Source organism: Pan paniscus, chromosome 11, assembly GCF_029289425.2.
Source record: "Pan paniscus chromosome 11, NHGRI_mPanPan1-v2.0_pri, whole genome shotgun sequence".
NCBI lineage: Eukaryota > Metazoa > Chordata > Mammalia > Primates > Hominidae > Pan > Pan paniscus.
The window spans coordinates 24435417-24460068 of NC_073260.2; the positions used below are offsets into that span (position 1 = coordinate 24435417).

The 24652-nt window shown below is 41.8% G+C and overlaps 1 protein-coding gene across 2 annotated transcripts in view; it reads left to right on the plus strand.

Annotated features, from left to right (window-relative positions):
* The first annotated feature begins 3496 nt into the window (after window positions 1-3496).
* The window catches only part of TNFSF8 (TNF superfamily member 8), a 37799-nt gene continuing 16643 nt past the window's right edge, over window positions 3497-24652 (plus strand). Inside the window, exons 1-2 of one of the 2 annotated variants that reach the window (XM_003833081.5) lie at window positions 3497-4008; window positions 16469-16511. In XM_003833081.5, coding sequence (XP_003833129.1) covers window positions 3814-4008; window positions 16469-16511 — 238 coding nt within the window. In that variant the 5' untranslated portion in view covers window positions 3497-3813. The remainder of the gene's footprint in view (window positions 4009-16468; window positions 16512-24652) is intronic. The other variant, XM_057298655.1, reaches the window with a different exon arrangement.

Genomic DNA, 24652 nt, shown 5'->3' on the forward strand with positions numbered 1-24652 from the left:
GCCACTCTTCTAGAACTTTCTCTTTCCATAAACATGAAGCATAGATTGAAGGTCAACCCTACATATATGACCAGCAGCAAGAAACGCAAGGTGGGATGCAAGGACTTAGAAGACTAGGAAAGTGCAGACCGCCCTCAGGGACTCTCATCTTATGAGCAAGGCAACATTTACATGTGTTTACACACTTGGGTTCCACATCAAGAGAAGTAGATAATTAGACAATTAGGTTATGTGGCATGAAAATAGAGGCATTCCAGAGAGGGTGTTGGTGGACTTGAGAGATCTGGGCAAGCATTCCTGGAGATGGTGAGGCGGGTTGGCAAAGGCTGGAAGGGAGAGGAAGAACAGGAGCAGTGGAAAGCCAAGTAAAACACGAGAGGAAGCCTGGATGCACCTGGAATATTAGCAGAGCCGACATGAGAATGAGCAGAGAGGGCCGGGCAAGCAGAGGGAGTTGGGTGCGGTAGCTCATGCCTGTAATCCCAGCACTTTGGGAGACCGAGACAGGTGGATTACGAGGTCAGGAGTTCAAGACCAGCCTGGCCAACATGGTGAAACCCTATCTCTACAAAAGATTAAAAAAAAAAAAAATTAGCCAGGCCTGGGGGTGTGTGCCTATAATCCCAGCAACTCAGGAGGCTGAGGCAGGAGAATCACTTGAGCCTAGGAGGCAGAGGTTGCAGTGAGCCGAGATTGCGCCATTACACTCCAGCCTGGGTGACAGGGCGAGACTCAGTCAAAAAAAAAAAAAAAAAAAAGGAGAGAGAATGAGCAGAAGGGACTCTTACACCTGTCTCTCTCCCTGATGGTATGTACTTCCTTTAGTTGTTCCCATTTCTGTGTCCCAGTTTCCTCCTTTTGTGGAATGAAGGATTCAAGCCAAATTTTCTGAAGTTTCTAAATTTTATTCACCTTGGAGAGACCCCATGCCAGAAAAGGGCAAATGAGCAGGTGAAGCTTAGCCCTTCTCTTTGTCCCACCTGTGCTTCAGCCAAAGCAGCCCTGTTTTCTTATGTTTTTATACTCCTTATACAGCTTTGCTTCCAGAAAGGATTTATAACTTACTCAACAAGAAATTCTATAAAGGCTCCTTCCATCTGCACATCGTACAGCTTGAGTAGAAGACAGAAAGAAGCCAGTTAGCACAGGTCATGGATTTCTATGTTGGCCAGGCTAGATTCTAGAACAGCTGGAAAGCAGAGAGGGGCTTAGAGCAATGGGGGTGGGAAATAGGGAGCCACTGAAGGTTTGTGAGTAGAGGAGTGTCACAGCAAAAGAATGAATTGAGCCCACAAACTACTGTACTAGGAACTGATCTGAAAATCTCAACTGCTCAGAAAGTTGAGTAAAAACAAAGGGTGATTTTTCCCCCTTGTCAGCCTTCCCTCCCAGGACATTGTATTGTATGCAAAACGGGTAACTGTAAGACAAACATTTTTTTCCACTGCCCTTCTCAGCCCCACAGGCCTTCAGGAAGACCCAAACTTCAAGCAAAGCCTTTTTATTTTTCAACACCCACAGCTTCCATTCAACAATCAGAAGTTTTCCACTTTGATCAAAGAGGCTGAACAAGAGGGCCAAGGGAGCAGCTGGTTCTCAGCAACTCTGGGCAGACCACAGAGCCCTTGCTACCCACTCACTGTCCGTGCCCACCAGAGGACACAGCCTTCTCCCCAAATCAGCCAGGCACATGCCCCAGAAAACACTGGCTTGCCTCATTCCCACCTTAATTACCGGACCAAACGAATGTGAACACACTGTTTTCAAAACCAAACTCAATTGGGATCATGGGGGCCTCGGTTTCCTTGACTGTAAAATGGGTATATCGCCCCCCACTCTATTTAGCCCAAGAAAACAATTTATCTCTTGATGTCTCTTTCGTCTCCAGGATCTATGCTTTTACAGACTCACTGGGAGGAAATATCCAGACCAACTCCTAAAGCCTGATCTAATTTGGGAGATGCTCAGAAGTTTTGGTTCTATGCAAGAACAGCAGTGGTAATAATCCAAGCTTGGCTTTAGACACAGGACATTTCCTTAGGGGCATCTGGGATCTCTGCTGGCTCAAAGTGATGCGCTGCAGACAAAAAGTGAGCAGAAAGGAAAGGAGGTGCTATGCAGAATGAGCTTCTTCCACGGTGATACCAAATGGAGCTTTCAAAGGCCCACATCTGGAGGCAGCAGCTATGCAGTGATTAACATTTTAAATGGTATTTTGAAATGGAGATCATTAGTAACCACAGATGTGATCTAACTCTGTCCCCCACGTAATCTGTCTATTGTATCTAAATTCCAGACTTGGCCCAGTAGACAGCTTGGGATGTTTAACAGGAATTGTCCAACACCATCCCCAAATCTATTTTTATTCATGGAGTACTCTGACATCATCTCGCTTGGTCTTCCTGATGACTGTAATGCAGATTGGGAACAGAGAAAGCCATAAAGACTTGTATGATGGCCCAAGGCTAAGAAGGGAAAGGGCTGAGACCACACTTCAGGTTTTAGCTTTCAGGTGCAGTGAAGATTGAATGACTTAGCACGAGCTTTCAGCCAGGCAGGCTGCAAAGTGCACCCAAGTTCTTTCAGTGATCGACACTTGCGACTTAGGTTGAGATAGTTTTCATCCTCCCTGAGCCTCAGTTTTCCCATCTGTAAAAAATAAACATTGCCTGCCTTGGAGGGTGGAGGTGGAAGTGGAGTGAAGCCACATGTAACTCCTAGCGCTGTGCCTGAGACAGTAGAGGTTCAATTATAGTAGTCATATACACACACAACACATACATACACAAGACACAACACACCACACACAACACATACATACACACCACACACAACACATACATACGCACCACACTCGGCATGCATTGCAGATCACAAATGCACACCACACACACACTGCATATATATACCATACAGAACACACAACACCTACACATACCCCCATACCACAAATACACACACACTACATAGTACACCACGCAGAACACACACAGCCCCCATATTCCACACCACACCATCTCACTGCCAATTCCTTCCCCTCTTCATGAGTTTTATGGCAGGTCCAGGTTCTTCTGCCAGTTTAACAGATCCCAAAACTTCTGCAGGAGTGTTTGTTCAAAAGATTGATATTTCCAGACTGCTTTCTGACAGTATCTTTGAACCCCAAATTTCATACTGCCATGAGCCAGTCCCCCTTTGGAGAAATATCTCCATTTGTGTGCCCTTTTTCCCCCAGGGAACCTGCAGCATGTCCCTTTTTCAGCAGTAGCCTATCAAACCGAACCCTTTGGAGTTATTCCACTGCAGTCCGAGGGATCCGGCCTCCCTGAGACCCAGCAAGGACTCATTATCTGGGGAGGTCTTCTGAGCCACAGGCCTCGCTGAAAGAAGGTGCAGCTTCTTGAACAGGAAGGCGTTTTGTGGCAGAGTCTAAACGAAACAGAAGTCGCTTTGTGTGTGCGCACGCATGCACACACACACACACACACACACACACACACACATACACACACAGAGTCGGGGAACCGTCATTTTCCTACGCGCCCTCTGACATCAGCCACCTTCTCTGTAGCTAGTTTCTCTGCACACAACTTAATCCCTGGCAATGAAAAATGAACCTCTCCCCCACCCTTGCTGCCGCCTCTCGCCTCACGCCCCCAGAGAAGAGTTTCTCCGCCAGGCAGCAGGTGAAGGTTTTTTTCCAAGTCACATGATTCAGGATTCAGGGGAGAATCCTTCTTGGAACAGAGACGGGCCCAGAACTGAATCAGATGAAGAGAGATAAGGTGTGATGTGGGGAAGACTATATAAAGAATGGACCCAGGGCTGCAGCAAGCACTCAACGGAATGGCCCCTCCTGGAGACACAGCCATGCATGTGCCGGCGGGCTCCGTGGCCAGCCACCTGGGGACCACGAGCCGCAGCTATTTCTATTTGACCACAGCCACTCTGGCTCTGTGCCTTGTCTTCACGGTGGCCACTATTATGGTGTTGGTAGTTCAGAGGACGGTAAGTGGACTCCTCTTCCTCCCTTTCCTTTTCTTGTTGTTTTCCCTAGAGAAAGAGCCCTGGGAACAAATGATATTCGTTTGTTGGTTAAGAGCACAAAATAAAATTAAATAAATAAACTCTCTCTCTATATATATATACTATAGTATATACTGTATAACGTAATACACTTATGTTACATAATATATATTATATTATACAGTATATATTATATATATCTATATATGAGAAAGGGAGAAAAGAAAGAGGAACTTAACTCTCTAAAATAATTTGGCTTGTTGAGAAAAATATTGTTAGACCATCATCTTAAAACTTTGCAGATCTGTCTGAGCAAAACAGTGGAGGGGAGCTATTGGCCTTTTAAAGTTAAGATTTAAATCTTAATGAGCCAGAGACCCATATCAAGGAAGGAAGCAATAGAGAAACCTGATAACACATTTTCACAAGTTGTTATCATGTCTTCAAGGACTTCAGACTGGATTCTGAGGTTCTATATCCTAAGTCCGAGTGTCCTGGAGGTTTCTGAGGCCTCACCCATTGCCAAGAGCTTTGTTTTTGCTTTCGTTTTATACAAGGAGCTAAGTTTCAGAGGCCAAGGTCTAGAAGGAAAGGAGGCGAAAGAGAAGACCATGGCTTCTTAGAGCTTTGGACATTTTGGTGTTAAAGCCAGCAAGACAAATCGAAAGCTTCCTCTTAAGCCACAACTTTGAAGAAGTTAGGGCGTCACAAAAAAAAAAAAAAAAAAAAAAAGAAACAGCACATAGAAGCAGAAAGTTGAAAGGTTTTTAGCACCTGTTCTCTCTGATGTTCCTCACAATACTAAGCAATCGTTGGGTACACACTGTACAGGGTCAGACTGTCTTCGGAGATTTACTTTGAAGTAAATGGTAAGATTTGTTTCTGAAAACAAAAGAGGAGGAGAAAGAGGAAGCTTCTTCATATTTTAGAAAATTGGTGTTTACAGAGAATCTACCAGTATATATTATATAGAAAATGCTGTAGTAATAGCATATATTGCTCACGAATTTTTTGATGAAGTTGTTAATGGGTAATTTAAGAACTGCACCCACCCACATGACCTGCCAAAGTGAGAATATTTCTGTTTCTTATTTCATAGCGCCTACTTTTCATGATATTATAATCCTGCTGAATTTATTCTGGTTTTTCTTCAGTTTTCTTAGGCCAAATACTCTACAGCTTATCAATTGCTGGAAAGAACTAGGCTTTAAAAGGCTTTGATATCTATTTCTCAAGTGTCATCAAGCTTTGAAATTAAATGGAAGCTTTGAAGCTCATATCTCTACAAAAGTGAAAAGAAGGAGTCGCAAATATTTGATTTAGATAGTGGAATTCTTAAAACTCATAATTTAATGGCTTATCTACATCTACTAAGTATAATAATCTTGAAAACACTTTAGGACATCTTTTCTTCTGTAGGGGCTCTGCAATTTCTGTAATTCTAATTTGGAGTGAACCAAGGGTATGTCATTTTATAGCAATGGCCAAAGAAAAGAAATTGAAGTGTCCTTTAAGAAGTTCTTTAGTTAAAGGATCCAACTAGAACTACTGAGAGAGAGAGAGAGATGGTGGAAAAATGGGTGGCGATGGTGATATATAAAGCTAGAGAGAGCTTCAGAGCTCATTCATATCCAACTTTTAGTTGAATTGATTTCTTCTATAAAAGAACCAGAGCAGATCTTTCTGCCTCATTTTTGTAAATGTGGAAAATGAGGAGCAGAGAGGGAACAGGGCTTGAACTACGTCACCCTGAGAAAGTGGTAGAGCCAATACTGCTTGATTGCTTGATGCAAGCAGCATCCCCTTTGCCAATACAGACAGCCACAGAAGCACTAAGAAACATTGCACCCACTATTCTCTTGGGAGCTTTATCTTCTTGTGCATCCACTTCCTTGACTTACCCCTCATGTTTGGATATGAAAAGATTCACTGTGCAATCTGATTGTACAGTGCGGTGTGCTGTGATTTCTTAGCCCAGGAAATATCAGTTGCTTCCTTAAAACTAAGGCTTGCCATGTTAATAGTAGCCGTGGTATATAAAGTGTCAAATGCATTGCACATATCTTTTTCAATAAATTCCTCAGACCTTAACTGTTGTAAGACCTAACAAGAAAAAAAAAAGCATCATTTTCCCATTAACTTGAGTTATCAGGAAGGGTTTCCTATAGGAAGATGGAATGTAGACTGACTTGAAAACAGGAAGAACTCAGACAAGTGAAGAGACTCTAAAAGAAACTCTAAGAAAGAAATCAATGGGAGAAAGCCAAGGAGCTTAGACTTACATCACCATTATTAAAAATGAAATGAGTTAATGGTCAATTAGCACTCTGTATGTGATGGGAACAGGGGTGGAGAACCATAAGAATGGTTTTACTGGCATAAGAAGTCACACAATTCTTATCCCAAGGCACATGTATAGATAAAATTTAAAACAGCTAAGTCATAACATATAATGCGTGATTAAAGGGATACCATGACACCACAACTTAAAGAGAGAATATATTTTTCCAGACAGGTTTAAGAAAAACTCCTGGGGATTAGTTTCAGGTTGGCTTGAGAAATGTGAACAATTTCAAACAGGCAGGGAAGGGAAAGCCGAGGAGAGGCACTCCTAGCCAATGGAACAGCATGAGCAAAGAGACAGAGGAGAGAAGACATAGAAAGTGTAGGGAAATCAACAAAGCTTGCCTTGAGGTTTGACTTGAAGATCAGATAACTGCAAGCTTAAACTCCTTGGGAGAGACAAAGGAGGAATTTAGGTTTCTATCTCAAATATTTATTAAGTATCTACTGTGTGCAGGACATTGTTCTAAAGCCTTGAAAAAAAACAACAAAATCCCTGTCTTTGAGTTACTATGGAACTTACTTCTTTCCCGTGATATTTTTAAAGTCTCAGTGGTGGTTGTATTTTGTTTTATTTACATTTAAGCCAGCATATTTATAAAATAAATATTATTTTATATAATAATATTACTTTATATTATAAAATAAACATTTTATATTATAATATTATATTATAAAATAAACATTTTATATTATAAATATTATATTATAAAATAAACATTTTATATTATAATTATATTATAAAATAAACATTTTATATTATAATTATATTATAAAATAAACATTTTATATTATAATTATATTATAAAATAAACATTTTATATTATAATTATATTATAAAATAAACATTTTATATTATAATTATATTATAAAATAAACATTTTATATTATAATTATATTATAAAATAAACATTTTATATTATAATTATATTATAAAATAAACATTTTATATTATAATTATATTATAAAATAAACATTTTATATTATAAATATATTATAAAATAAACATTTTATATTATAAATATTATATTATAAAATAAACATTTTATATTATAAATATTATATTATAAAATAAACATTTTATATTATAAATATTATATTATAAAATAAACATTTTATATTATAAATATTATATTATAAAATAAACATTTTATATTATAAATATTATATTATAAAATAAACATTTTATATTATAAATATTATATTATAAAATAAACATTTTATATTATAAATATTATATTATAAAATAAACATTTTATATTATAAATATTATATTATAAAATAATATTTATTTTATGTTATTTAATATTTTATAATATATTGATATATTTTATAATATTTATATTAGAAAATACTATAACTTACATGGTTTAAGAAAAGTAACTAGCAAATAAGAGAAAAGAAAGTAAAAATCTTCACACCTTCCCCACCCAACCACTAATCCCTCTTCACGGAGATAACCACCATTGACAGATTCTTGTGTGTCCTTCCAAAAATCTGTGCATCTACAAATACACAGTACACATTATAATATATAATAAACCCATGGGTCATTATAATAAACCCATAATTTTCCATCTTGCTTTATTCACTTGACAACACACTGTATATCTTAGAGATCCTTCCATGTCAGTACATAGAAGTTCATTTCATTCTTTTGAAGAGTCGCATAGTACGAAGTGTAAATGCTTCATAATTTATCTGTGCCTGGTGAGAGACATCAATGTTTTCTCTAGAATTTGTGCCCTCTGTGCGTGTCTGCAAGTATATGTGGGGAATAAATTTTTAGTGATAGGAATGGAATGTGCATTTTATTTTTTTCTTTTTTTGGAGACAGTCTCGCTCTGTCGCCCAGGCTGGAGTGCAGTGGCGCGATCTCTGCTCACTGCAAGCTCCGCCTCCCGGGTTCCCGCCATTCTCCTGCCTCAGTCTCCTGAGTAGCTGGAACTACAGGCGCCCGCCACCACGCCTGGCTAATTTTTTTGTATTTTTAGTAGAGACGGGGTTTCACCGTGTTAGCCAGGAGGAATGTGCATTTTCGCTTCAATAAATGTCAGTCTGTCTCCAAAGAGATTGTACTAGTGTACCCTGAGGAATTAAAAGTCCTACCAACAGACACCTCTTTACATCAATATGGAAAGAAAAAAATGATTTACTGTTGAGCAAGCACAAGTGTACATGCAAATAGGCAGCCTGCAACAGACTACAAAGTCAGGATGAAATTTCACACAATTAATCTAGCAAAGCAAAAGAAGAAAAAATAAAACTTCTCTTATCTCCTGAAGAGACAGGGGAATACATAATGAGATAGACAATGACATAGACTCCTAGGTTAACACCACAGGTAGGTGTTTACATTTCAAAAAGGCTCTGAAGCCCTCAACCTTAGAGACGTCTTTGTTTTGTAAACCAGGAGACTGGGCTTCTCTAGCCCCAGGGGAGAATGTAAAGGGTTACATTCCAAAAGGTTAGAGTATAGGGTTCACAATCGGTAGGCTTTCAAGAAAGAAGCTGCCTCTTTTCCCTTTATAAGCAAAAAAAATTCTTTTTTAAAAATAATAATAATAATACTCTTTTTTAATTATCTCCACACCAACAGTGGAGCTGAGCACCTGTTTAAGGGTAGTAATTATTGGTGGTGGTGATGGTGGTGTGGTATTTTGGGTTTATTTTTAAGCTCAGATACAAAATAGAAGTGTAGGGTAAACACACATGATATAGCAATAACTGAAGCATACCCTTAGAATAACCACATATGGCAGACACGTCTGAATGGGTGTTCCAAGCTAGAGAGTCCAGGAGTGGTCAACCTGGAGACTCATTCCTTGTCTGTGAGGAACATCTGAGCCCCCAGCCCATCCCGTGGAACATGGGCCATACAGGAGATTAAGGCCTGAGTTTTTGGTTACATGAAGGCTGCCAGGTGGAGGCCATTAAGGGGAGGCTGTTAAGTGAGCATGCTATAGAAACTGCATGCTATTTGCAAGTGGTTATGGTTTTCCTGCCCAGCCCACGACCACTGGACTGTATATAAGGTGAATATGTTGTCCAGCCTGCTGCCATGAGATCATTTCTGTCCGTAAAGCAGTTTTCCTGTTCAGCTCACTGCCACTGGACTCTCTCCCCTGTATGTAAGCCCCCAATAAAACCCCACATCTTGTTTGCTGACTCTACACCTCTTCTTTAGCCTCTTGAACATGGTGCCTTCCCTGTTGAGGCTAATAGGAGTTCGGCACAAGAAGAAGTTATTTGGAATGCCCCATGACACTTCCCACTACCCAAGGTAGTCCCTCCACCTGCCATTCATTCCATTTAGCAATCCAGAAAAATCCACTGTAAATCTTCCCAGGAGCAAGCCCTGTGTGAGGTTATGTGGGGAGGTCCCAAGTGGAAGGGGCAAGACCCTGTCTTCTGGGAACTCTGTTAAATTGAGCAGATGAAGCCCAAACACCAAGTTCTTGGGTTCCGGGCAGAATGGCACAGAATGCCACAGAGCAAAGGAGAAGTCATTTCTGCTTGGGATGAAGGAGGAGTTTGTAGAAGAGCTAGAACAAAAGCCAGGCTTCCAAGAATTACAACAGTCATGGCTTATTCCCAAAGTCTTATTTTGAAAATGTTCAAACCTACGGAAAAGTGGAATGGCAAATGCTAATATAACCTTGGCACCTAGATTGCTGTGTCAATATCTTGCTGTATTTTTGCTCTCTCTATATAAGGATATGAAAGTAAGCTGTAGGCAGCATGACCTTTCACTCACATGTACTTCAGTACCCATCTCTTAACTAACTGCAATGCCATTATCATAGCCAAGAGAGTTAATATTAATTCAATAATATCATCTAATAATAATATATGGTCCATATTTTAATTTCTTTACTTGTTCAAAAATGTCTTATAGGTATGGCTGTTGTGTTTTTGTTTGTTTGAACCAATCTAGGGTCACATACTGTGTTATGATAATATCTGTTTTAATCTAGAACTTTGCTTTTTAAAGTGTGGTCCTGGGCCTTGTTAGAAATTCAAAATCTCAGGGCTCACCCCAGATCTCCTGAATCCGAATCTGCATTTTAACAAGCTCCCCAGGTGATCTGTATGCACATTAAAGTTTGAGAAGCACCGAGCTAAAATCTCCTTTGCCCTTTGGTGTTTGTTTTAAATAACATTGACCTTTTTTTAAACGGCCCAGGCCAATTCTGTTGTAGAAATCCATTCATAGCCTAGATTTGTCTTAGTATTAACTCATGGTTATACTCAGATGAAACATTTTTGGTAAGAATAGTATATAGGTAATTCTATATACGTCTTATTGTAGCACAGCTAGAGACATATGTCAGGTTGTCCCATTTTTTTTGACTATAGGTTTAGTCACTTGATTAAAGCGGTGACCACCAACTATCGCCTTTGTAAAACATTTTTTCTTTCTCATTAACAAGTAATCTGGCCAGGAGCAGTGGCTCATGCCTGTAATCCCAACACTTTGGGAGGCAAAGGCGGGTGGATCACTTGAGGCCAGGATTTCAAGACCAGGCTGGCCAACATGGCGAAATCCTGTCTCTACAAAAAATACTAAAATTAGCCGGATGTGGTGGCACACACCTGTAGTCCCAGCTACTGGGGAGGCTGAGGCAGGAGAATCTCTTGAACCCAGGAGGCCAAGGTTGCAGTGAACAGAGATGGCACCACTGCACTCCAGCCTGAGTGACAGAGTGAGATTTCATCTCAAAAAAAAAAAGAAAGAAAGAAAGAAAGAAAAAGAAAGAAAAGTAATCTATGTATGGGATAATACTCTGAAGACATAAATACCCTTCACTTGGTGGTTTTGCCATTTCTTAATGATCCTTGTCTGAATCAGCTAATGCACTGAGGGTTGAAAAAGAGGGAATGCCTAAGTCTGTCACTCCTTCCAAATTTATTAGCTGTCATTCTTCTGTAGAGAAGAGCTCCCCATTGGAAAGATGGCGGCAGGAGGGGGAGGAGCAGGATATTCCAGGTGAGGCAAAAGAGAAAGCAGTGGCACAGCCCATAGGAAGGCAAGCCCAGGTGTGAGGAGAGGAGTGGTAGGGCCAGAAGTCAATCCAGATTGTACAGAGGAGAAGAAACGGAACTAGATGACAAAAAGATTTGATAGAAGAGACTGAGAGGACAGGATGTCACTGCCATCTTCAAACTAGAAAGATTTCCTAAGCCCATATCTGAGCCCAAATCTATACTCAGCCTCCTACAGCCATCTCTCAAGATCTCAGGTGTTCTGATTGCCTACTGAGTAGTGTATTTAAGACTTTGCTACTCAAGGTGTGGTCCATGGCCTGGCAACATAGGCATCACCTGGACACTCATCAAAAATGCAAAACCTAAGGGCCCCTCCCTACTGAGTCAGAATCTGCTTTTACCAAAATCCCCAGATGCTGGTCAGTCTTTTAAAGTGGGAGAAGCACTGCTTTAAGCCACTGTGGTCCACTTCTCACTTTGGCAGACCATGTGCTCCCAGTAAAAATAGTCTTCCCCTGAGGATTTTCTATGACTTCTATTCACTTTTCCATGAAATTTCAGGAGATTTTTCTGCTCAGCTTTATCCTGCCCTCATCTAGAGAGGCAATGTAGCAGGACATTGAAGAGCAGTGCCTTCAAAGTCAAACACCTAAGTTTGAATCCCTTCTGTGTTATTCGCCACCTGTGGGACCTTCTATAAACATTATCACATTATGAAATCACTTCTCTAAGTCTTAATGAATCCATAACTCTTGGGGTCAAATTAAAGGCCAAATGAAATAGTGCATGTAGAGTAACCCTCATTAAGTGCCCAACGAATTAGCTTGAAAATAAGAGGTATCCTTGGCAAAAGTCTCTTTGGGCCATGAGCCAGAGCCCACCTTACAAGACTATGTGAGGGCAACAAGGAAAGGAATGTGGACTTCCCCTGGCGTATTCCAAACAGGGCTGCCTTTGATCATTTTGGGTCCACGAGGGCATTTTGTGTCCAAAGCAAATTCAGGAGCTGATTGCATCTGCTGATCATTCCTCTGTGAAAAGAAACAAGCCTTTCAAGGTATTGAGGCAAATTAAGCACATCATTAACACCAAGGCAGTGCTCAAAATAGCTATGCTTTTCAAATACTTGCTAACACTTTATAATATCTTATGATGTCCACAATAACCCAGTGGAAAGACGGATTATTAGCCATCTAACCACTGATTAAGGGAGAAGAAAACACTCCAAGGCAAGGAAGATGGTTGGGATGGGGGTCATTTTACCTGGAGACAAACAGGTTAAACATGACCATTCCTCCCTCCATATATGAAAATAACTTTATTACTGTTGGGAATACTCATCAGACATCTACAGAGGCCAAAAACAGAGGAAGTACACTTAAGGAAGTATAACTCGTTGATAACCACGGAGACAAAGTTTCCTGAGCTACTCGGTGGAGCTGAGAATGAAAACCTGGGAGAGTCCATTTGTTTGTGCCTGCGTTCAGCCTAGGCACTACCTTACACAAAGCCAAGTCATTGAGCAAGATAGTTCACATTTCCTGAGCTAGGACCCAGATCCCCAGACAAGATTAGGGAGAAAATTCTAGGACTGGGGGACATCTTGCCAAAGAGGAGTTGGTGAACAACACTTAGTATAATACCTGTTTATGAACAGTCTTCACTGAATTTCAACAGCCATCATCTCCTTAGACACTGCTTCTCCACCTCCAAATGTAGGGACTGCTTATGGGAGAGGGGAGGAGGGAGGAATGAGCTCTTCTATCCTTTGTTTCTGGAAACAGCATCTCTCCTAGGGCAGTGGAAAGTACACCAGAGAATTTCAGTCCAAGATCTGCCTCTGACTCATGAGTGCCTTGGTTTCCTCCTCCATAAAATTAGCTTGATGGACTGAAAGATGTCTCAATCTCCCTCTGGCTTTGATTGTCTAATCTTGACTACCATGGGTAGCTAGGAGAAGCTGTAAAGACCTCATCCCAAGAGCTCTTCAAAATAGGAATAGTCACGCTTCTGTCATGGATTTCCTGGGCCCTAGGTGAAAGTTTAAACGACAGGTTTCTTTCCTGTTTGAGATGCTCTGCTTTTGACATCCCGTGTCTGAAATTAGGAAACCAGAAAGCATTCAAGTGACAGAGAGAAAAGAGGCTTTCCTTGACCCCCATATAAATTAGGTCCTCCTCTCTGATACTGCTTCTCACAGCTGTGCTATTCAAAGTGTGTTCTGTGGGCCAGGAGTATCAGTATTACTCGAAAGCTGCCAGAAATACAGAATGTTGGCCAGGTGCGGTGGCTCATGTTTGTAATCCCAGCACTTTGGGAGGCCCAGGCGGGCAGATCTCAAGAGGTCAGGAGTTCAAGACCAGCCTGGTCAACATGGCGAAATCCCGTCTCTACTAAAAATACAAAAATTAGCCGGGGGTGGTGGTGGGCCCCTGTAGTCCCAGCTACTGGGGAGGCTGAGGTAGGGGAATTGCTCGAACCCAGGAGATGGAGGCTACAGTGAGCCGAGATTGCGCCACTGCACTCCAGCCTGGGTGACAGAGTGAGGCTCCATCTCAAAAAGAAAGAAAAAAATGCAGAATGTTAAACTCCTCCCAAATCTGCAGAATCAGAATTTGCATTTTAACGAGACTCCCAGGTGATTCATATGCACATTGAAGTTCTAACAGCACTACCTTAAAGCACTATGATTCTTTTCCTCCATAGCTCTTGCCACAACCTGCAATTCTAATTACACATTTATTTACATTTTTTAAATGGCTGCCTTAATGACTAAAGCATAAAATTCATAAGATGTCTTTTAGTGACTAACGTAGTCCCTACCACAGACCAGGTGCTCATTCAAGGTGTGCTGCATGAATGATTCTCTAGGACTTCCCGAACTGCTAGCAGCCTCTGCAATGATAGCTCTACCAGGTTTGCTATTCTAGCCTCTCTCACTGTCCCTGTATATGTCCCTGGGCAGCTTGATGAATTTGATGATTGTGGTAAGACATTTCAATGCAGATATTTTTCTTAGTGCATTTGCACATCATGCTAATCAATGGTCACGCTTGGCAGTAAGTTGTAAGTTGTTTATTAAATTTTAAAATGTTGTGTGTTGTCTCACAAGGGCAACATAAAGGGGAATTTTGGGATATCAAGTTTTCCTGCAAACTGCATGCATAACTGAAAGACTACAAAAACTTAGCTTTGTTAGGTTAAAAGCTTTCAACTAAGGCAACAAAGTCGTAGACTGTTACAGTAGGAAGGGCCTTCCAGGACAAGTTTGCCTCCCTTCCCCTGAGAAGGTAGGGCCCAAATGTTTAAGCTGACTTCCCCCATCTCCAGATTGGTGCTGTGCCAGGGCTTTGCCTTCAGGAGACCTCCTTGACTCACTACCAACCTCTTGCACTAGAGAAGAGATCCATTCATAAGAAAACAAGCTTTCAGCGGAAGGCAAATGACAGAGCTCCCAGGGAAATGTTACAATAATAGGGGAACTCCAGATGGTCCTAGTGTTCATACAGAACACTAAGAAAATAAGCTATGGGCGGCTGCTAATTTCTTGCTTTGGTAGAGGTTAGGAAGTTGGTTTTTTCGCATACACACGCTCACACCTCTCTAGGTCTTTACTAATATTTTAATTCAATGCAATACAGGAGATTCCAACCTGGGCAGGTCAAAAGATGAATAAAATACTTCATTCCTTATTGGCAGAATATTGTATGGGTGTCTCCATGGCTGGGGAGAAAGGGGAGGGACAATCAGGGTGTGAAACTTAGTGTCTGAAGAATTTATTAGGGGAAAAGAACTGTGCCTCTCTGCTTCTGTTAACTCCTTGTTGAGAGTCCTTGAACTAGAACCTCCCTTTAGTCACCTTCAATCCCCAGCCCAGGATTCCCTCCTTCAAAAGACAATCTGTTTCTATCAACCTCTTATTTGTGTAAATATTTATGTATATATTTATTACAGAATAAATAATATATAATACTATGTAAATGTTTAAATATATAATATGCATTTGTATGTATACTACATGTGTATACATATTTGTATATTTAAATATAAACTTGTAATAAATCCATAAGGGTGGGGACCCAATTTAATTATGTATGGTGTCCTCACAATGCTTGGCATATAAACACACAATTAATTCAGAATTTCCAACCACAGGAGACATAGAGATGTACCTTCCCAGGTATGTTTACAACATACGTTCACAGATGAATCAAACATGGAAAAAAAAAACACATCTACTTTTATGATATACTTGATTATTCTCATGTTGAACAGAAGGAAAAAAAAAGAAAAAAACACCCAAACATATGGAGGGGGGAAAAGCACCAGATTGGGAGTTGAGTCCTGGCTCTAGCCGAGTGTGATAGCTCACACCTGTAATCCCAGCACTTTGGGAGGCTGAGGCGGGTGGACCACAAGGTCAGGAGTTCGAGACCAACCTGGCCAATATGGTGAAACCCTGTGTCTACTAAAAATACAAAACTTAGCTGGCTGTGGTGGTGGGTGCCTGTAGTCCCAGCTACTCTGGAGACTGAGGCAGGAGAATCACCTGAACTGGGAGGCGGAGGTTGCAGTGAGCCAAGATAGTGCCACTGCACTCCAGTCTGGCAACAGAGCAAGACTCCTTTTTTTAATTAGCTGAGTGTAGTGGTGTGCACCTGTACTCCCAGCTACTCAGGAAGCGGAGGCAAGAGGATCGCTTGAACTCAGGAGGATGAAGCTGCAGTGACCCATGATCATACCACTGCACTCCAGCATGGGTGACAGAGTAAAACTTTGTCTAAAAAAAAAAAAAGTCCCAGCTCTGGTCCCTGATCTTCTATAAATTAACTATGTGGCCCTAGGCAAGTCATTTTATCTCACTCAACCCCGTGTCTCTTGCCTGTGGAACGGGGACAGTAATCCTCATCTTGCATTTCTAATAGATTGTCAAACAAATGGATAGAAAGCCCATTGGAAACTACATCAGTGAATTAATTTTTAAAATTCAGGTGGAGGATGAATTGTAAATTGCATAGTACTTTAAGGACAACAAAATGAAAAAGAAAAAAAAAAGTTGTTTCAACTGAATGTCACACCTCATGCTGCTTTTTTCTTTCTTTTCTTCCAGGACTCCATTCCCAACTCACCTGACAACGTCCCCCTCAAAGGAGGTAAGATCTTGGAATTAGGTGTAAATGTGTAGTAAGTCATCTAGATAAATGCCATAAAGTGTGAAACCTGATTATCAACCAGAAACAACTCTATGACATGACCCAACAGTAAAGTGGGTAGGGGTGGAGGCAAGGGCTGTTCAGGACTGAGCTGATGCACCTGAATTCATCTTAGCAGCTCCTGAACTCATCCCCACAAGTCTCCCACCAGCTCTTGACACTCCCACTAATGAAAATTCTACCTCTGGCATAGGCAGGACTGCAAGGCAGTGTTGTGTTAAATGCTTGAAACCTGAAATCAGATAAATGGGGGAATGAATCTTGGCTTGACTTCCCACCGGGGAGCCTCAACTCCTCATCTGTTAAATGGGAATAATAATAATACTCACCTCATCAAGGTATTGGAGAAGCCATTCAGATCTCATCTGTAAATTGCTTGGCATGGCAACCAGCACATAGTAATCATTAAATAACTAGTAATAGCTAAAATGCATAATGAAGTCAAGGACTTGTGAAAACAGACTTCCTCCTCACTCCTATATTTCCAATCATTGAAGTCACTAATTGACACATCGTCTCTACTAGCCTCAGAGAGATGATACGCCGAGTTCAGTTAACATCGATGATGAGAAATTTTCAGATGACCTGATTAATGTTTTTATTGCTCAGAGAAGGAAAAGGAAGACCCAGAGAGGGAAAGTGAAGTATCTCGTCCAAGGTCATACAAAGCCAAGCCTAGAACCCAGAAAGATGTCCTCATCTCTGATACAGTGTCTTTTCTGCCCAAGAACACCAACTCCCATCTCAGTCCTGTAACCTTTAGAACCTAGATGGCAAACACAGCTGGATAGCCAGAAAGCTCAGAGCAAAAATTAAGGAAGTGAGTTAATGTAGGCACCAGGGTAGGGGCACAAGAGTGTCCTTGAGACCAGAGGACACAGATGACTGGACACAGCTCCTCACACTCACAGCATCACACTTGGAGTGTCCTTCAAGTTTCCCTTGGCCATGCCTTTCCTGTGGTTTATCACCCAGAGACTTCAAAAATAGGGGCAAAAGTCCCCAAAAGACAGGGATTCTGGATCTTTCAAGGCAGACTAATAATCACAGCCTTGTCAACAATATCTCATTTTGGCTGGAATTACTTAGCATGTGACCTCAGTTCCTACCATGTCTATGTAAACAGTCACATTAATATTAAAAGGAGCATGGTAGAATGCAGGGGTAAGCAAACTTTTTCTACGTAGGGCCAGATAGTAAACGTTTAGGTTTTGGGGGCCACTATGTGTCTGTTGCAATTAGTCAGCTCTGCTGTTGTAGTGCTGAGCCAGGCTGACTACACGCAAATAAGTAACCACAGTTGCATTTCCATAAAACGTTATTTATCAAATGAGGTGGTGGGCTGGATTTGGCTTATGAATTGGAGGAGTCACTGCAGGCTTTGGAGACAGATGTTTCAGTTAAACATGTAATGCACGTTCACACGGAGCTTTGGAAAAACCAAAAGGCTCCGAGTGGATATAACTTGCCCCTCCCCACTCCCACTGTTCCACCACCACCTCCACCCAGACTTTCCAAGGAAGATGGAAACTTTTCATTTTTTGACAGGGAGAAGGGATTTTTAGCATGAACATGGTCTCAGTGACGAGGATAGTTTTGATTAGGTAATAAGACCTTAGCCATTCTGGATCTCAGTTTCCTCGCCTAAAGAGCACTTCAATGCAAAGTCGCCAAGCATAGGGGCTCTAACTAGTATTCTGGTACCATAATAAAGTTGATAAAGTTTTCATCAGTCCAAAGTGAAGTACAAAAATAAGGACAGAGTAGCCCCCTTTTCACAGGGCCAACTATATCTAATGTAAGAGGCACTCTTCCTCTGAGACGGTCCTTCATTTTTGTGTGTCAAAATGTCCTTTTTTTACAACATGAAGTTGATATAGACAGGAGTTAAGTTGGCTTGTTTTTTGCCAGAGTTATTTTGTTTTGTTTTAATCATCACAATAGGCAAAATAAAAAGCTGTCCACTTCATATTGGTCTCTGAATTTTCATTCTGGGGAGAAATTTCCTGGGTCTATAAAGTCCAAACTTTTCACAACCATGGACGAAATCACTTATCACATTTCTTCTTATCTGGACCGTGAATGGGAATATCAGAACACAAAGTAATCAAAACCAACCTCAGTTTACAATTCAATGTTTCCACAACCAGATTTTTTTAAATGCTAATAATATTCGGTTGGTGTAAAAGACATTGCAGCTTTTGCCATTATGTTCAATGGCAAAAACCATGATTACTTTTGCACCAACTCAATAATCCCCACTGGGACTGTGAAACTTTTGTTAAAGACCTTCCCATACCTCCTTTGGGTTCATTCTCACCTCAACCCTGTGAGCAAGCCACAGCAACATGGGGAATAGTCTTCCCATTTTGCAGATGATGAGCTGAGGCCTAAAGAAGCCAGGTGATTTGCCCAAGGTCATACAAGGAGTTAATGGCCAAGTGAGAATCCGGGGCTCCTCCCTCTTCTCCCTGCATGACCGGCTTCCACCATGAGATGCCAGTGACCTGCTGGAGGCAGTACCTGACTTTCTCTTGCTTTTAATGCAAGTCAACATCCCCTTAATTCAGCAATCTGCAGAGACACTGTAGTAGGGTGAGGTAGAAAAAATATTCCTGGGCTCCAGAACTGACCACATCAACAAGTCTTTTCTCCTCTCTGAGCCTCATCTGTAATATAACAGCAATGTACTAAATGCCCTGGAGGAGTCTCTCCAGCTTTGACCCTTTATGAGACTATAATTCTTTTGTACAATATGTAAAAATAGAAGAAAAAAAACCTAACAAAAATCTCAAGGAAATCCGAAGTCACAGCTTCCTTCCCCAATGAACCCAGCTTAAACAGGCACAGAAGCAGTAAATTGTCCCGTTTGAAAAAAGCCATTGCAAGACATTCCAGGCAGAGGGGAACCATCTTTCAGGTACTCTTGGGAGGAAGCTTCAGGGGCAGCATGTGGTTTGTCACTAGAAAGGAAAAGGACAGAAGCTAGACACCTTCTAGGGAGCCCTTTGTCACTGGCTGTTGAAAATCTTCCACCATCAGCAGAAAATCAGCAGTGGCTCAGAGCCTGGGATGTAGAGCTATGTGCACATGCTAAAGAAAAAACACAGGATACACTTCGCTACAGAGGAAACACCAAAAATCAAACCCTTTTGGGTAATGAAAGGATTTCTGAGTCCTATCACAAGCTTCCCATTCCTGGCCAGGATAGCCCCCAGCCAACTGACACCTCACAGGCAGTAAGCCAGGAAGAGCGCCTGGGAGGAGAACCTTTCCCCCACACCCTTCTCCTTTCTGGGTTTTAGTTTTCTCACCCAGAAGACAGAGTTAATAATGATTTTTGCATGAAGCCACCATGAGGATGAAATGGGACAGCAAATGTGACCCTCATCTGATACCTGGTTGAACCTATGTCCTTTGGGCATAGGATCCACTCTGTTCTTTCATATCCAGATAAAATGTTCCCATCTCATTTCACAAATGGCATGGAAACAAGGAGAATGTTGTAAAGAGAGTGAATTCAGCTCATCCTTCTCCTCATCACTCCTTGTTTCACTTTTCTGCTTCCACCAAATTTTGAATCTCATGTCTGCACATGGTTTCTGGCTTATTTGCCCAAATCAGAGAAGACAGCCACTTTTGCCTTGATTTCCAAGTTTGAATAGTAACCCACATTTATGAATAGCGACATCTACAGAAGGATTTGGGGTATGCAGAGAAGCTGGTAGGGCAGTGTAGCACATCCCAGTGCAGCCCAGCAGATGACACAGAATTGAATATTAGGTCCCTCTGTTCTTGCAAGGCCTCAGCTATTCCAGCCACTGGGAATTTCTCAAGAGACAGCTATCCTCCCTGGGGTCCAGCCCTCTGACACCTGAACTGACTCACTCTCCTTCCTGTCTGTTTTAATGTCCTTCTCCCATTTCCCCTCCACTTTCCACTTCCCTCATAAACTCTGCAGAAATTCAAATTGTTCTGACTTTGATTTGCAGAATGATTCTGGTCCTTTGGTCTCACCTCTGGGCCTTCTCAATATACCCTGGCCCTTTTTATAACAAATCACCCCACCAAATGATAGCTCTTACCTGCGCTAGAAGAATTCTGTAGACAGTGTTCTTTCTTGTACTCCCTCATTGCATCCGTATGAGGCCACGGCAGAGTGAGAATAATGAACGTTGACAGGCATCACTATGTGCCAAGAATTGGCTGAGTACTTAGTAATTCACTCATGCAGTTCTCACAATAAGCACCCAGGAATCATAATTAGCCCCATTTTTTAGGTAAGGAAACTGGAGCACAGACAGGCTTGTTGCCTTGCCTAAAATTTCAGAGCTGGTTAGGAGGGGTGAGACCTCAAATCCAGCGTATCCACCTTGCAGCCCTTGTGCTTAGCTGGGATTGTATTGTAGACCACCTGGGAAAACTCAGTACTGCAAATCCTTCCAGTGCCCCTTACCTGCTGGCCAAGTCTACATATCCCCTTCCAGGGCTCTATCAGCTCTATCACTTCTTCGGCACCTGCGGCCCCCAGCTCTTGGCTTTCATGTCTCAGAAGTGCACTCTCTGTTACCAAGTTCAGGGTCACAGAGGGCCACACGCATGGGTTTGAATGAGGTGAAGTGCTGAGGGGAAACATGGTCCATGGCGAGGGTTCTAGAGGCTGAATTTCAGCTCTGGCTTTGCAGCTGAAGGGTCATGTGCCTTGGGACAATTCCTTCCCCACTGCCTACCAGTTAAGACAGATTTGTCTTTCCTACAAATGTAATGTAGCCTCCAACACCCAAAGGTTCCTGGAGGCCCTAAGGAAGTTGGAACAGTGGATAGACCTCGTGTGGGTCCTGACAACTCCACCCTCGCCTGAATTCAGTCTCCAGCCGAAGTTGGGGTATGAAATGCAGAGGACTGGCCAGGAATTTGGAATGCTGACATTCAAGTCTTGGGACTTGAAGCAATTCACTTTCCCTCTCAGGGCCTTGGGTTTCCTGTTTTCTAAAATATCAGAAGTGAGGGGAACAAGCCAGATGTCCTAACCCTGAGATGGATTTTGCCTTGATTATAGCGTTCTATGAATCAAACAAATATCTTAGGATTCTTTGACCACTTTAACATTCTAACATTTGCAATTTTATAAGGCGTGGCAGCTACCCTCCTTGCCCCTCCACTTGCTAAAAAGAAAATGGCATTAAAGAAGACGAAGTGAGGTTGGCTCTCTAATTTTACCAAATGAACCCACCCCAAAGAAACAATAAAAGCTGCACCTTGAAGGCAGTGACATTAAGCCAAGACTAGATTCTCACTAAGACCCAACTATCCCTCATGTCCCATGATCACAATCAGATGACAGCAGCCCTAGCGGAACACCACACTGGAAGCAGTCAAGAGGCAACGTGCACTTTGGGAGGCCGAGGCGGGTGGATCACAAGGTCAAGAGATCGAGACCATTCTGGCCAACATGGTGAAACCCCGTCTTCAAAAAAAAAATACAAAAATTAGCTGGGCATGGTGGCACACGCCTGTAGTCCCAGCTACTCAAGAGGCTGAGGCAGGAGAATCGCTTGAACCCCAGAGGCGGAGATTGCAGTGAGCCAAGATCGCACTACTGCACTCCAGCCTGGCAACAGAGTGAGGGAGGGTAAGGGAGAGAAAGCAGGCCCATTCCTTGAAATTGTTTTGTTATGTATTTCATTCAAACTATCTAGACACAACATGTGTTGGCTTAAGTTTCTACATTTCAAGCAGCACAAACCATGGACTAGGGCACAGGACTCAACCACTGTTTGGTATAGTTTGGGTGGTAGACACCAGGCTCATTTTTATGCATTATCTCATTTAATCCTCCCTACAACTCTCCATGATAGTTATTTTATTATTCTCACTTTTAAGAAGAAAAAAGGACAATTCAAAGAGGCTGCATGATTTTTGCAAAGCCACACAGCTAGTAATGGCAGAGGTGGAATTTGAACATAAGTCTGTCTAACTTTCTAAAATTGATTTGAACCCAAAACGAACTTTCTAAAATTGCTGCCATACTGTTGCATTTTGAACAGGTAGGGAGTGTTTTTTTTTTAAGGTTATTAAAATGTTAGCAGATTTTACCCTATGTCTCCAGACTCACCTTTCCTTTTAAATTATAGACTTTAAAGATGCTTCTTACTTACCCACAGTAATGTCAATTCAACCTGTGTTTAGTATAAATGAATTCCAAGGAAATGCCCATAGTGTCAGACAGGTTTACTAACTGTTGCAGATACACTGCAACAAGTCAGGACTGAAAAGACCTTAACATCCCAAGGAAAGTAGGTGGGGCAGGGGGCGGGGGGAGGCAGGATTTAAATTATTTAAATGAATTCCAACTTGACCTTAATTTATATTTACTGATCACTTCCTATGTGCTCAGTCAGCTCTAAGTGTGTTCATATGGGCATTCTCCAAATCCTTTGGAAATCAGGGTCACCTAGTGGTCCTTTGTTTAACAAATGGTCCATCCTGCAGTTTATCTCTCTATTACTAGTTGGCTTAGTGATATCAAGGAATTGGTCAAAAGCCTCAATTACTTTTGCATCAACCTAATAGTTGAAATGACCCTTGCTCAGGTTAAGGACTCACTTTGAATCCAAATTTTATCCAGAGGGGAGAGACTGTCCTCTAGATGTCACTGTTGGGACTCTCCTGGATATTCTCCCTGAAGCCTGGAATGAAGAAGCCAGGGCATGGCAGATGCAGAGTCATTAGGATAATCCCTTTCCTTCTTGGAAGGATTAAAACATTTTTCAACAAATGTAAACAGGATTCGGCACACATTCCTGGAAGCATCAGATAGCCTTAAACACTTAGATACTTAATTGAGAGGCTCCCGTCCATCAAATAATGTCATGAGCTTCATTTTAATGAGCATTTCATCTGCCAATTCACTCTGCTAAGTGGCATTGCTAAACTGTGCCACTATAACAACAAAGAAAAGAGGAGTAAGGCAGAAAGAATCTACTTTACTGAGTGTCTCGTCTAGCCACAGGCCGCACTGATCACTTGACATCCACGGTCTCATTGCATCTTCATGACATCCATACATTTAGGTTGATTGTTTTAATTCTCACTTAATGGATGTGGCAGCTGAGGCTCAGTAAGGGGAAATGACAGATCCAGAGCTAAAAGCTCTGACCAGAATTCAGGTGCTCTTTTTGCGATGCATCGTGTCTTCCTTGTTCTTATATCAAAGGTGCTGTACATCTGGAAGGTACCTGGCACTCAAACCACATATCATCTGGCCGGGATGGTTGGCTTGGTTTGTTTTGCCATGGTAGAGCCGCCTTGAGCATATTTGCATCTTTATGTGCCCATGACTTGTAACTTGGCAGTGTTCAGCACATGGGCCTGAAGTCATCTGCTGGCATTCTCCCACAAGATGGAACCCAGGAGCTCATTAGTGCTTGTTTTCCCAGCACCTCCAGCTGTCTTGTCAGTTTTCAGTTCCAGTGTCTGTAGTGGCTGCAAACCCACTTCTTCCTGCATTTAACCCTTCCTATTCCACAGGAATACTGAAAGTCAGAGAAGAGCCCTGGATTAGGAGTCAGAAGCCCTGTGTTCTGAACCCAGCTCCACCATTTACCTACTGTGGAGTCTTGGGCCAGACCCTAGTGTCTCTGGGTAGTCTCGCCACTCCTAAAACTAGGATCTCTGTTAGCATGGCATTTAATGACCCTTTCTGTCTAATATTGTGAAATCTCAAGGTGAAAGCTAGTCTTAAGGTTTCCATAATCTTGACCTTCTAGAATATGCTCCTTTCACCACCTCGAGCAACCTCTCTTTCTATCCCTCTCCTCTGTGTGAAACTGGCCAGGAGGGTTTTGTTGGCACATCTTTCTCTTCAGCCTCTCAAACAAAACCACAGAAAGTCCCATGATCCTTCTAGAAGAGGCTAAAGCTTGGAAAGATGATTTACAAAGCTGATGCATCTGAAGGCTTTGGTCCTCAGGGAAGTTCAGGCAGTGCTAGGGTTGTCTGAAAGATAGACTGCCCTACAGAAAGAGTAAGGAGCCCTGGTCTCTGGTTCTGTCTTTCTCACTAACTCTCTGGATGACCTA